At 36.4% G+C, this 14174-nt stretch overlaps 1 protein-coding gene across 1 annotated transcript; it reads left to right on the forward strand.

Moving 5' to 3' along the window:
* Positions 1–6436: 6436 nt before the first annotated feature.
* On the forward strand, positions 6437–13368 carry LOC113232573 (protein toll-like). The gene is made up of 8 exons (XM_026467341.1): positions 6437–6759; positions 7332–7490; positions 8635–8797; positions 9199–9315; positions 11020–11197; positions 11609–11769; positions 11876–12037; positions 12295–13368. The coding sequence occupies exons 1-8, from the start codon at positions 6437–6439 to the stop codon at positions 13069–13071; spliced, it is 2040 nt and encodes a 679-aa protein (XP_026323126.1). The 3' UTR covers positions 13072–13368.
* The last annotated feature ends 806 nt before the right edge of the window (positions 13369–14174 follow it).

Here is a 14174-nt window from a genome sequence, read left to right on the forward strand (position 1 = left end):
AAAAATTATTATTCTGCATTGCTAAATAAATACCCTCCGTACTACAACAAAAACATCTCAAATAAAATGCAGTAATACACCGCAAATCCTGCACATAGCCGCTCACGCGATGCGCTCTTCCTACCGCAAAATGGCGGCTATTTGGTTTCGCAAATTACAAAAGGATTCAGTTTAAATACAAGTTTTTAAAAATAAAAATTATTATTCTGCATTGCTAAATAAATACCCTCCGTACTACAACAAAAACATCTCAAATAAAATGCAGTAATACACCGCAAATCCTGCACTTAAAAAGCACTAATGAAATTTATGGTATACTTGGATAAATATGATAATATTCCGTTTGAGTGGTTCTAACGTTTACCATGAAATTACTCCTTAAAGTATAGTTCATAAACATTTATATTCAGGGTAAACTTAAAAAACTCTACTTACGGTATGTTTTCAATAAATAAACACCAAAATCACCAGCCCAAACAATAACACACACGATTGTCGTGACGTATATTTGAAGTTGTAAATTAAATAACAAAAGAACTTGTGTTATGGAAAGAAACAACGAACGTACCACAAACACCTAGACTCGAATTTAGTAGAAGTAGAGCTCCTTGTGAAAGAGTTCGTCCAGGGTAGTACTGCCACCTTAACTATTTCTGCCGCCAAGCAGTAATGTCAGCGTTACTGAGTTCCGGTTTTGAAGGGTAAGGGTGCGCATTGGCAGTGCCCTTTGAGCGGCATGACGTTTCTTACATTACCACCAAGTGCACGACTTGTTCGTCCCATTACTTAGTATAATAAAAAAGTCGAAAAGTTAGTTTTTTATACATTGACCCGGCCGAGAATTGAACCCGGGACCCAGAGATGGCGACACCATGAAAACCGGTGTGCAAGCCACTCGACCACGGAGGTTTTCAAATGTAACCTTCACTGGATTCAGGGAGTAGCATTTTTTTTTGTCAATAATATCGATCAACTTTTTTACAGAGTCAGCAGAGAAGATAGATTATCAATGCCACTTACATATGTCGATGGTTGTCTAGAATAGTGACCTATCCCAAAAACATAATTATTTCATATGGAAGATGATTTAAAAAAATTAGACATCTCCCGCTCAAAATTGACATAACATCTGAACCGTGTAAACTTTGCCATGTGATTATTTTAACCAATGTACAGCTCGATGTCCCATTCATAATACAATTCAGCACTTTCTGAAAAAATTAATACTTATATTAATTTTAATAAAAATTTAATGTAAATACTAATTTTAGTAATAATTTAAAAAAGGAAGTATTTTCGAATGCGTCACTTACATGCTTAAAAAGTAGCTGAGACTGTCTCAAAAGCACTGAGAGTCGTACTCCAGAACTCTACTCAATGCTCAAGTCAGAATTTGAGCAGACTTGAGTATGATTTCAAGCACTGAAAATACTACCCTAATGGCAAGGACTTGAGTATGATTTTCAGTGTTCACTGCAATACTCGAGTCCTGACTTGAGTATTGAGTAGAGTTCTGGAATACGACACTGAGTTAATCAGGTAGATGGATTAAAATAGATTAAAATAAACAGAGACATGTCTGCCGCTTAAGTTGACGAACTGCAGACCAGTTCTGTGTTGCCATTGTTATTGTTTTAACCAATGATAAGCTCCGTATCCCATTCACAATAAAATAAATTTTATTACTAAAGGACTTTCATAATAAATCTCAATAATTCTTAAAAAAAACTAACTATTTATATTATATTTATTGTAACAAACTAGTGGAGTAATTTCACAAAAAAATGAAGATCATGATAGTAAAACATTGTGATATTCATTCAATAAAGTTAATATTACAATTTATTAAAGCGACATCTCTTGTCAGCCGCTGGTAGCTATAAGGATACCTGCACGGAACAATAAATGCACTAGAAGTGGTTAGTTAGCGTCTGATGCGTACCAACTATAGGTCTCGAAAGACCTATGTGAGCTAAGTTCGCCACTTTCGCTTTGTATGGTATGGTCGTGTAATACTTTAGTGCAAATTCTCTAAAATGCTAGAAAAATGCCTTATTCTGCTATTTTGGAGACAAAACTGATAGCCGCATCCATTGACTTACAATTGTATGGATGTCGGGTCCGCGCTAAAAAGTGTCCGAACTTATAGGGCGTTAAAATCGTATACAGAGCGTCATTCACGCTTTAGTCTTCGTTTGTTCGACTGACAGCGAAGCAAGCAAAATTAGACAGTACTGCGATGACATTACAATTTAAATTCAACGTTTTAGCTTTTTCATATTCCTTTACATGTCACTACGTTTAAATAGGTTGACTTGGGACATTTTTTCGTGGTTTTTGTATTAGACCCGTCGTCCATTTATTTGTAAGTCAATGGCCGCATCAAAAATATTTCCCGTGGTAGTATTTCATATAATCGAAGTCTTATTTTAATCAATTTTCAATTTTCTGTTCATCGAAATCATTTTTTGTTACAAGAAGCGAAAGTAAAGCTTATACCCCTGCAATATGGTTGCTTCTTGTTTGGAGAACTAAATTAATAACTCTAATTCGTCGTCTTTCAGCAATGAACTGCTAGATGGCAGCACATGGATTGACATTTCAATATAATATCAAAACGTCCTAACTTTTAATAATAGGTACTGATGATATTAAACTTTCAATATACCAATAGGGTAAAGTTTAAATTATATGAACAATCCAGAATTAATTACTTCTTTTTAAATTTGTAACTACGACCAATCAATATATAGATTTCGTAGTGTATCAAATTATGAATGTGTGAGTTTTGGCGACATCGGTTCTCTTAGCAATAGAGGCTTAAGGTAGAGTGAAGAAAAACTTTCATAAATTTCTCATAGATGGCGTCATGACAAAAAAGTCGTTAAAAACCAAAAACAAATATCTGCAACAAGCACATAGAGAAAATCGTAAGTTCCGTAAAATTCGTTCCTTTACAAAACATTATGATATCGATAAACTTCATACAAGTATTTGAAGAGTCCACGGAACGAATTTTAAAATATTGGTGAAAAAGACACGCACAAATATAACTACCAACGTCAAAGTCAAAGTCATATAATCAGATTTATTCCATAGGTAAAATTTTTACACTTGAAAACGTTACTTTTTAAGCTACTGCTCGTTCACTACGCTGATCTCCCTGAGAAGACCGAGCAAGAAACTCTAGGGATTGCTCTTTTCAAATAAACTTAAATGCCATGGAATACACTTTGAATCATAATTGTGTGGAATCTAGACTCATGCTGTCTTTCCATATAGCTTTATCTAACACGTTGTCTACAATTTTGTAGTATGACTTTTCAGTTAAAATATTTTTAATGTTAGTTTTAAACTTAGGAAATGATAATCTTAATATGTGCCCCGGGATCTTATTGTAAAAACGTACACAATTCCCCATAAAATAACCGTTTACCTTAGTTAAACGAAATTGTTGTACAATGAGTTTGGATTTAGTTCTAAGGTTAATATTATGGATATCTTCTTTCTTAACGAAAATATGTTTATGGGCATACAAAATATTTGAGTAAATGTATAGTGACGCCGCAGTCTTTATATCAGTCTCCTTAAACTTTTCTCTGAGAGAAACCCGAAAACCTAAACGGTACACAGAACGAATCGCTCGTTTTTGCAACACAAAAATGTGGTTTGTATAGATATCTGCCACTTTACCCCATATGAGTATCCCCTAGGACATTATACTATGGAAGTAACTAAAGTAAATTTGTACATCAAAAGCAATATCTGTAAGCTCACGTTTTCTACGGGCACAGCTTAATCTGCTGGCTAATGAAGATATACCTGAAATAAAGTAAATGCTGACATAAATGTATATAAAGCTTACATAGCGTGGATTACAATCCAATTTAACTAAATACATTAATTTGTATTGAATTGATATTCAATTATTTTTTATGAAATTACTCCACCAATTTGTTATAATTATGAATGCAAACTTGGAAAAAATTCCGTCGGTCCGGCCGGATACGAAGCGACGTCTTCTAGCAAACCGTGCCAGAAGCTATGCTAGGGGACGAACCTCACGAACTTTTCTATGTGCTTGTTGTTGGATCTTTGTATTTGGTTTTTCAATGACTTTTTAGCCGTAGCGCCATCTATGAGAAATCTATGAAAGTCTTTCGTCATTCATTTCTAATTTTTCTACCATTTAGTCGCACGCATGTTTATGACTAAAAGTAAAAGTTAATTTGAAGGGATTTATTAGCCTTTTTCTGATTTAGGCCAAGTACGCTCAGCGTTTACCGAATTAGATGGCGGTAATAACGTATTTCAAACGACTTTGATAATTCTTTCCTTGGTCTCTTCATTTTGAATAAGGCCATGCTATACCTATTTGAAAAGCAACACTATAATGTAGACTCTACTAATCCTATACATTTGCAAATGTTTGGTAACAACAGCTTGCGAGTGGGATTACCTTATTTGGTGGTTTTTTCTGCGACCGCACGTCAAACAGGTACATTGTTGTTTGACCAGTGCTGACATATAAATCGTGGTACATTCCCGTGAATCCGGTTTATCGGATTCCGCTCTCCGTTATTGGAATTGTAAATTGGAATGTTCTGTGGAAAAAATAAAAATAAGATATTTAATTAATATTTCATAATTATAATTTATTTTAATTTAGTTTTTTTTCTTACTGTGTATTATTGTGTTGTGGCGTTATGTAATAAATCCGTGTGTAATAAATTCCGTTCCGTTCCGTTCCGTTCTGTTCCAATAACTTTTGTAATTGTAGTGAAAAATGGGGTGGCTTGCATTAATATTAGACGTAACTGGTTGAAGACTTTACCACCTCAGTTAACCGTGACATGAGACCTGTAAAGGGGATTGAAACGTTGGTTTGATTGAAAAAACAAATATCCGTGATTTAAATCCGGAAAAACAGTTTCATTTCCTTTGGGTAACAATCGTGAAGACCAAAGAACTTGAATGTAACATTACTAGTACTAATTTATATTACTCTCTAATCTAATTTATATTTTTTAAATTATTTTTAGTGGACAGAGTAGATATTTATCCCTCCGAAACCTTCGTCGCAGTATGTTGTGGTGTTAAAACCTATGAAGAACAAGATTACCCAGAGAGCGAAATAAAATTCACAAAACTTTTCGTCCAATTTTGCCATCCACCGAGAGAATCCTACGCAAGCGTCCTACTTGAACATAATTATAATATTAAAAACATAAGAGTACTTACAATAGACCAAACACCTGACGATTTCGTTTTAAAAGTTAAACATCTCGATGGACTGGACCTCACTGAAGTGAACATACTAGGTGAAAGTACAGACAATCTTGTACAAATCAATAGTGATGTTCTTGAAGCTATAAGTAACGTACAATCGATGTATTTCGAAAACGCCGTCATAGCAACTATGCCTAAGACAATGAAAGCTATTGCAGTAGTAGTAAATTACGGCAGATTCAAAGGCACTTGGGGAGGATGTGAAAATCTAGAATATTTAAAATTTACACAAGTTGAAGTTCCAGATATAGAGAATTGGCTGGCAAAATGCACCAAATTGAACACTATTATACTAGATCGCTTACCGTTGGTATGTTCTTTGCGATGGATTCTTCAAGGAGCTACGACTTTAACTGAACTTGGAATTAGAGACAGCCATATCAAATTAAAAACAAAGGATCTTTTCATCACCAATATCAATTTGAGAAAAATGGACTTAACCAACAATAGGATTGTACATTTGGAACGGTAACTATATGACGTCTGTAATCTTGCCCATCAATATGAATTACTCTTGATCATTAGGCTCGAAAGAAACAGAATTATCGAAACAAAATGATGTTTTTTTACAATTATAGAGATTTCTCTATAATAACTGTAATTCATGTTGATGGCTAAAGACAACCTTAAACACCGCCTAATAAAAACGTTTTATTTTTAAGTAGAAAAAGATTTATTTAATTCACTATAAATGTGATGCAAAGAAGCACAGTCGATGCCCCAAGACACCTGACCCCCTAGACGATCTTTTGGTTCTGAGAGCCTACTTACGCATTCAACTGAAAAATGCGAAGGAATTATAAGATTTTGGTTGAAATTTATATTTTGAACTTTGTGCGCTTGCGATGTAATCAGGAAGTCAAATAAAAAATTATTTTATGGCTCACAGGTTAAAGTTTGTTTAACACCTTTCTGCACACTAACCTAATCGGTACCACATAGTCGATTTAGGTGGTCAGATATCTTAGGGCATGACTCGTGACGTCCCTCCTCGCGGCTACCTAACTTACTGGCGAACGAAACCCCCGCTCCGATCGCCCGCAGCCGCGAAAGTACGCCACCGCCGAACGGGATCGGCCCTCTCCCGTTCACGCTCGGCGACCTCCTTCTGAAGCATCACCGCTTCACAGAAGGACACCACAACCTCATGGGACTCTTGATCCGCCAACATAGCCGCAACTATACCTGGCGGAGAGAGATCTCGCCCGAACCGGGCAACCACGATGTTCCGCTCGGAGGCCCATGCAGGGCACTCTTCCAGCGTGTGCTGGACGGAATCCTGATCCCTCCCACAGTGGTGGCACTGCGTCGTCGACTCGCGTCCGATCCGATTCAGATACTCACCGAAGCATCCGTGCCCGGTGAGTATCTGTGTCAGTCGGAACGTGGTGACGCACTTCCACTGGCTCAACCAGACTTCGAGGTTGGGATGACTGTACATTCTATTTCAAGAAAAACAACCGATCGCAGGTGGGACTTGGTTGACTTATAAGGGACCGTCGATGCTTTACATTGCTTCGAATTCATGCGATATCACAAAAACCAGTCGAGTCACCTTTTTTGATTTTTAGTTCGAGACTTAATCATGTCTAAAACACATTTTAATTACCTCGACGTTTCGGACGTATTGCAACGTCCGTAGTCTCGAAGGGACTGAAAAGGCAGCTGTACCTTCCAGCTGTGCGAGTTTTTCTAACTACCCGAACTTGGTCTATCTGTAACAATCGCGAAAACCTAAGAACTTGATAGATACTTGATGTCGTTTACATTTGCTGATGACTGGATCCCACGACCATGAAAGCTTAAAACTGTCTCATCGGTTGAAATTACGGTGTTTTTAATTTCAACAGCTTAACGTTAGGTTCTACTATAGTGATGACGTTCTATAAAAAGGATCTTGGGGTTATGAAGCTCAATCTCAACGAACTAAAAATCAAATAATGTGTGAAAATCGTGAAAGTTTGAATCAAAGTAGTACCTGTACCTGCGATTGGCCGCGGCGTTACCCGAAATAGCACCTTACAGACAAAACTCTTTCACAGGTTTGAAAACTTGACTAAACTGGAAGAGTTGAACTTATCCAAGAACCAGTTAGCAGACGAAGTACGGAATATGATGATTTTAAGTTCACTACCTGCTCTCACTGCCCTCGATCTGACTGATGTGTATTTGCCCAGTTTCTGCAACCATTTCAATAAAAGGTATTTTTGTTATTCATTACAAATTCATTTTGACTTTGGAACTTTGATTACCCAAGCCAAATAGAATAAGACAAACGTTGTACCACAACGTCTATGGAATATATTCATCGTAAACAATAAAATTTATGTTACTCAACTTTCACCCATCTCAGATGCGTGGAACATGTAAGGTTCTTTATAAGAAGGACTCCGCCAAAATTCGACATGCCGTTCCGTCTAAACTTTCTATATTCATCAAACACAAACGTATCGACTGTATTGTATACATGTCATAATCAGAAGATTAAAACATTGACCTCTTATTCACGGTCAAAGTCAAAAAATAATTTATTCCATAGGTACAATAAATTCACACTTTATTATATCTGACATCATTTTTTAAGTTACTGCTCGTTCATTGTGCTGACTTCCCTAAAAAATACGATCAAGAAACTACAGAAATAAATTATTTAGAATATACTTTGTATCAAATATTTGTGGAATATAGAGTTATGTCGTCTTTCCATAAAGTTTTATCTAACATGCAGTCTTCAATTTTGTAATATTACTTTCCAATTAACATTTAATATACCTTGGTTTGAAACTGAGGAAATAATATATGATCCTGAATCTTATTGTAAAAACGTATACAGTTCCCCATAAAAGAATCGTTTACCTTAGTCAAACCAAATCATGGTGCCATAAGTTTACGCCTAAGCTCTAAGGTTAATATTATGAACATCTTCTTTCGTAATGAAATCATGTATATTTTACACTATTATAATTTTATTATTAATTTATAATATAAATGAATAATAATTTGAATAGTTTTATATTATTAATAATTATGTATATATTATTTTATTATTCGAATCAGATCTCGGTACAAAATAGCCTGATTAACATGCACAACGTAGGGTCCTAACCACAAAACGATCACGGTCTTAAATAAATAATATACGGGCACGTATGAAGACACTGATGGGAGTGAAGGAAGCCACGGAGGTTTGTCGTTTAGAGGTTTGTTGAGGAGGAACTTAGCAGTTGAAGTACTATTGTAGAAGTAGTATTGAATCCATAGTCTCTGCCTACCCTAGTGGGAGACAGGCGTGATGATATGTACTAACACCCCTAAACTAACTTCCGTTTGAATATTGTATTGCAGTAAAAAAAATAATTTAATGACGGATGAAGTGGATAAAACTGTGAAACCTTTCAATGTGACCATTTTGGACCTCGAGGGAACTGGCATGTCAAGACTTTGCTTCGCAAACTGGCCCTCACTGCGGTATCTCTACTTGTATAGAAACAATATTTCTGTTTTGGAGGTAAGGTTTTAAATTTCAAAATGAAATATCTTTAAAGACAACAACTGTTTTCTTAAATATGGAATGTCCACATTTAACACAAGCTATGAATTTTCGGCATAAGGGTGGATTCATGTCGAAGTTGTGAAAGAAAGCTCGTTGACCATATAATATTATGAACTGCCAAAGTGTGTAGAATCAATCAAAAAAATTAAGCGTGTAGAATCATATTCAAGTAAAAGAAGTTGGTGCAAACATTACAAAGTATACGTGATCTAACGTGAAATGACATGTAACATTTGAGGAAAGAGAAAAAAGCCAAGAACTATACAATGAAGAATGCGGTCCAGAGCAATAATAGCCCACTTAGGCATTTTTTTAACATTGTAAAGTCTACCTGTACTTGTTTTTCATTATTATAGGTCAATCAATTACCGATTAACAAAACTGGATTGCTGAGAGTAAATTTGTTTGGCAACCCTGTTCGTCAAGTTGAGTTTGGTGAAAAGAACTACGAATTCTTAAAATCACGTGCTAATGTAAGTAAAAACTGATATAGATATCAAAGTAACAAACCTTGTAATCCCTACTTCGCTGTATTAGCGCTGTATTTCAAGAGCTCATTCTAAGAATTCTATCACCATTACTGCGTACCGGTTTTAAAAAGTAAGGATGCTGGTAAAACAATTGGCACATGAGATTCGTTGACTTTTGTCTCACAGACGGGTGCAGTGGCAGTACCTCTCAGAAGAAGAAAGCTTTAAGTAGCACTGCAACTGTTGTGGAAGCGTGTCGCTTACCGCCAAACGCACGACTTGTTCATCCTATCACTTGATATCATAAAAAACAATACTTCAAAGAAGAAAAGTGTTCAAAAAGCAAAATCATTGCATTCGTGGTGTTTCAGATAACAACCAACTTCACTACATTTAAACTCGTGTTGTTAGAATTCCCAAAAATGGTATCAAGGAAAGCCGTTGGTCTTAATCTGAGCATTCCCTCTTAAAAATATATCACTCTACCTAAAAAAGACCTTGTACTGTTTAATTATTAGATACAACCTCCAAAGATTCCTAAACAAATAAAAATTGTTTTTCCTAATGTGGAAGGAAACCCATAGGATTATGTGTTTCCTTCCTTTCTATTTTAGTAGCATCGTCGTTTTTTATACTGACCTGATATTCAATATCCCAATTTATGCCAGATGTTTCAAGGTTACAATTCCTTTCGATTTCATTTTCAGTATACACTCCCAACTTTCAAATATAAGAGACTGAAGTATGTATTTTGTCATATGCTTAAAACCGCTTCTTGCCCGTGGACCACCTGCCTGGTCCACCTGAGTGAACCACGGGCTATTATTTCTTCCCAACATGTAGCTCTCATGACAACTTAGATTATAAATGGCGTTATCGCTCGATCAACTTGAAAACCAGCCTAAAGTTTTTTTATAATATCAAGTAGATAATAGTAGTAGGAAGCTATACGCCTGACATAACAGTTGCAGTGCCAATCAGATCGGGGCATTGCTACTGCACCCGTCACCCTGAGACATAAGTTGACAAGTCCCATGCGCCTGCAATTTCACCAGTACCCGTACCCTGCAAAATCGGAACACAATAATGCTGACACTGCTAGGCGGCAGAAATAGATAAGATGGTACTTACTACTACCTGGACGAACTCTTTCATGGGAGCTATAAATAGCTTAGAAATAAATGCCATTCCTATTTAATTTTGAAATTAATTCTGGACTTGCCACGTCTGCTAACTCGTTCCGTCCGCTGAGCGAGCGATTGGTGGTTTGGCGAAAAAGTCGCTGGTTCGAGTCCAGCCTCATTTTCACAAAACATGTTGGCTGAATCATGATGTTCAACAAAATACAAAAACATAGAGATTGATGTTATACATTACAGGATTGGATTTTAAGGTCGAATGTTAGGCCTCAGCAGTTAATAATCATCATCACCATCATATCAGCCGGTAGACGCCCACTGCTGAACATAAATACCCCCCAAAGATTGCCAGACTAGCCGGTTAGACGCGACGTGCATCAATCGGTTACCCGCCGCCCTTGCCAGGTCATCCGACCATCGCTCCCCCTGAACGCCTTCCGGTTCGTAGTCTCCATTCGAGAACCTTTCTGTTCCAACGGCTGTTAGTTCTACGAGCTATGTGCCCTGCCCACTGCACTTAATAAACGGATATTTATTTTCTGAGATTGAACGGTACTTTTCCTTTCAGATTACAAGATTCGAAGTAATAATGAACTTCACGTTGGATTGCGACTGCCATGGCGCATGGTTTGCGCGCGCAGCTCGTGAAAATGTCATTACTGCTATACTAGCAGGCTGTAGTGACGGGACAACCCTGACACTTGTGCCACCAGAGCAGGTTGAATGCGACAAGTTTCCTTGTGAAGGTTAGAATTTGAAAGTCTAAGAATATAAGTTTTTCTACTAATATTCTTCATCTCATTTTCTCTGCTCTATGATATTGGGTTATACAAAAAGCCATTAAGCTGAGCAGTTAACAGCTCTTCTGGTGTGTGGTGTGGGTGGTGTGCAAATCTCCATGGCCGACGATGACCACCTCACAAGTGGTGTACCATTGTCATCGTAAATTTCCATATGGTAAGATGGAGCTCAGATGCGCACTTACTCTTTTATTTAAAAAAGTGATTGGCGACAAAAAGAGACATTTAACAATAGCAACAGTAGGAAAAATTCAAGAACCCTCAAGTTTATTTCTATCTGAAATACACCGCAAGGGAACGAGAAGTGAGATTCTCTTGAACATAATTTTTTATTATACCAAAATGGATGCATTTTAGGCTGCATATGCCGCCGTTTGTGGAGGGACAACATGACACGAGCAAATTGCACAGCACGAGGGCTTCATGCGTTGCCGCAAGTACCAGCGCTGAAAGAAATGAATGCTAGCAACAATCTTATTAAGACCATTTATGTTCATGATCTGCCACAGACACTCCTAGTAAGTCCCATAGCAATTACATTTAGACAGGCCAATAATTTAAATAACCATCATAATTTACTTTTCACGCATTTAGGTATATTAAAAGAACGTTTACATGTTTCAGTCCCTTGATTTACGAAATAACCGTATAGCACGACTAGACGAAGCTGCAGCGGTAGCTCTTTTCGAGATACCAGACCGTCGAGTAAAACTGTCAGGCAATCCCATTATTTGTGACTGTGAAAACAAACCATTTCTAGAGGCTCTCAGGGATTATCAAAGTCAGGTATTCATAGTTCTTTAATACAATCGTATTAATTTAATATCAGTGGTAATTTTGTATTGTAACTCTTTTCTCTCTCAGAATGGGTTCAAACAAGAGATCTAATTGAAGTTACTGGAATTCTTTAAAAGTCGATCACCATTTTTGTTCAGATATCAGGATGACATTTACCATTGAACTTGGCTGATATCAGGATCTCATCATCAGGTCAATAAAATGTGAGAAATAACTATCGTATAACGAAACTATTGGAATTTCAGGTCGACGATTACAACAATGTCACGTGTGCTGGAGACGAGAAAACTATGGATAAAGTGGATTTTGATGAATTGTGTGATACTAAAAAGGTTTTGCTAACTGCTACGTTAGCTGTAAGCGGAATGTTAATAGGTTTGGCAGCTCTTATTGGTGCACTGTATTGTCGATATGAGAAGACAATTAAGATATTTCTCTACGCACGTGGCATTTGTTTATGCTGTATGGTTGAAGACGAACTTGACGCAGAACGCGAGTACGATGCGTTTGTTTCTTTCGCTCATGAAGACGAACAGTTTGTAATGGAAGAACTACTAGTATTTTTAGAGAAGGAATACAAAATTTGTGTACACTACCGCGATTGGGTAGTAGGTGATATGATTCCGACACAGATAACACGGTCCATTGAAAATTCTCGGAGAACTATAATCGTGTTATCGAAGAAGTTTGTGAAATCATTATGGGGACTATTAGAATTTAGAACGGCTCATGTCAGCGCACTGAGTGAAGGCAGAGTGCGGGTCATCGTGTTACTTATAGACGATGTTACGGAAGATGACACCTTGGACTTGCAACTACGAGGTTATTTACTCACCAATACGTATCTGAAATGGGGAGATCCGTGGTTTTGGGATAAGCTGAAATATGCAATGCCACATAAAGGAATAGTAGACAACGAAACTGTATCAAGTAATTTAAGTGAAATGTCGAATTTTAATAGATCCAGTTTGTTGAGGACTGGAATAAAACTGCCTGCCTTGCCACCGCCTACTACTTGTTAATCTAAATCACTGATTTCCATAGTAATCTCGACCCCAGGAATCTATATCCAAAAATGGGTCTGTGTCAGCAAAAAAAAAATAGAGGGTGCAAAAGACGTTAATGGGGATCCACACGAGTAGAACCCAGTTAAGCAGGTCGTGATCAATGTTTTTATATTCCATAAACGAAATAATCCACATTATACAAATAAATAGTACCTATATACCTAAATAAGTTTTCTCATTATATTATATTGAAAGTTTTTAAACAGTATGGGAAAATCCGAAACCATAGAAGATACAAGGATACTGTCTTACGAACCATCAATTTTTTTTTTTGTGAAAACAACTTTGGCATAGTAAATTTTTTGGTCAAGCGTGTGTGCATTTATATGGACATAATCTATAAAATTGATCAATTTTTTTAGTGCTGATCGACTCATTTTTTATTGTATGGGACAAAAAAATCAGGACAGCAGACGTTGGTTGGACAATAATTTTTTTTTATACTAGTAGACTCACTTTCTTATAAGAATGACTTCATTGTATCGGAGGAAAAAAATTGGGACTACCGGACATTGGTCAAATTTAATATTTCATAGAATATTAACTACTTTCAACAGCAAAAATTACAACAGAAACCATATTTTATTTCCATAGAACAGCGAATTCCCACTACTGTTTATTGGACATATAATTTGAAAGTTTCAACATCACATTTAATATATTCAATACATCTATGTATTGCGGTTAGAAAACTGACCAACAAAAGCTTGCTAAAAGTAAATTATATACATGTGGGCCAAATAATGCAATAACTTCATTAATGTTTATAGATAGATCTTTAATTCTACGACAAAACTAATAATAATCATAACAAAAATATATATGTACTTTCACAAAAAAAATTCAGTGAATATACTCGCATTTTTGTCGTAAAGGGCTAGAATACAAAAATAGTATTATCATCGAAGAAAAAGTTTTCCCCCAGTTTTGCAAATCCAAATTCCCAACAAGGACTTATGGAAAAGACGTTTAGTAGGGGAGAGGTGTATCAGTAGTAACAAAAAAAAAACTCTTCATAATATTTTAATAGAGTAAATACAGCGCAATTATTTTTGGCC

The sequence above is a fragment of the Hyposmocoma kahamanoa genome, unplaced genomic scaffold (genome assembly GCF_003589595.1).
Source record: "Hyposmocoma kahamanoa isolate Upper Pololo Valley unplaced genomic scaffold, ASM358959v1 76, whole genome shotgun sequence".
Lineage (NCBI taxonomy): Eukaryota > Metazoa > Arthropoda > Insecta > Lepidoptera > Cosmopterigidae > Hyposmocoma > Hyposmocoma kahamanoa.

What these genes read in the sequence shown, in the direction of transcription:
- LOC113232573 (XM_026467341.1), top strand. Translation starts at nt 6,437, where the DNA reads ATGGGACTCTTGATCCGCCAACATAGCCGCAACTATACCTGGCGGAGA. An exon ending in AGAAAAACAACCGATCGCAG is followed by an intron (nt 6,760 to 7,331) that starts GTGGGACTTGGT and finishes ACTCTTTCACAG; the next exon opens with GTTTGAAAACTTGACTAAAC. An exon ending in TCTTAAAATCACGTGCTAAT is followed by an intron (nt 9,316 to 11,019) that starts GTAAGTAAAAAC and finishes TTTTCCTTTCAG; the next exon opens with ATTACAAGATTCGAAGTAAT.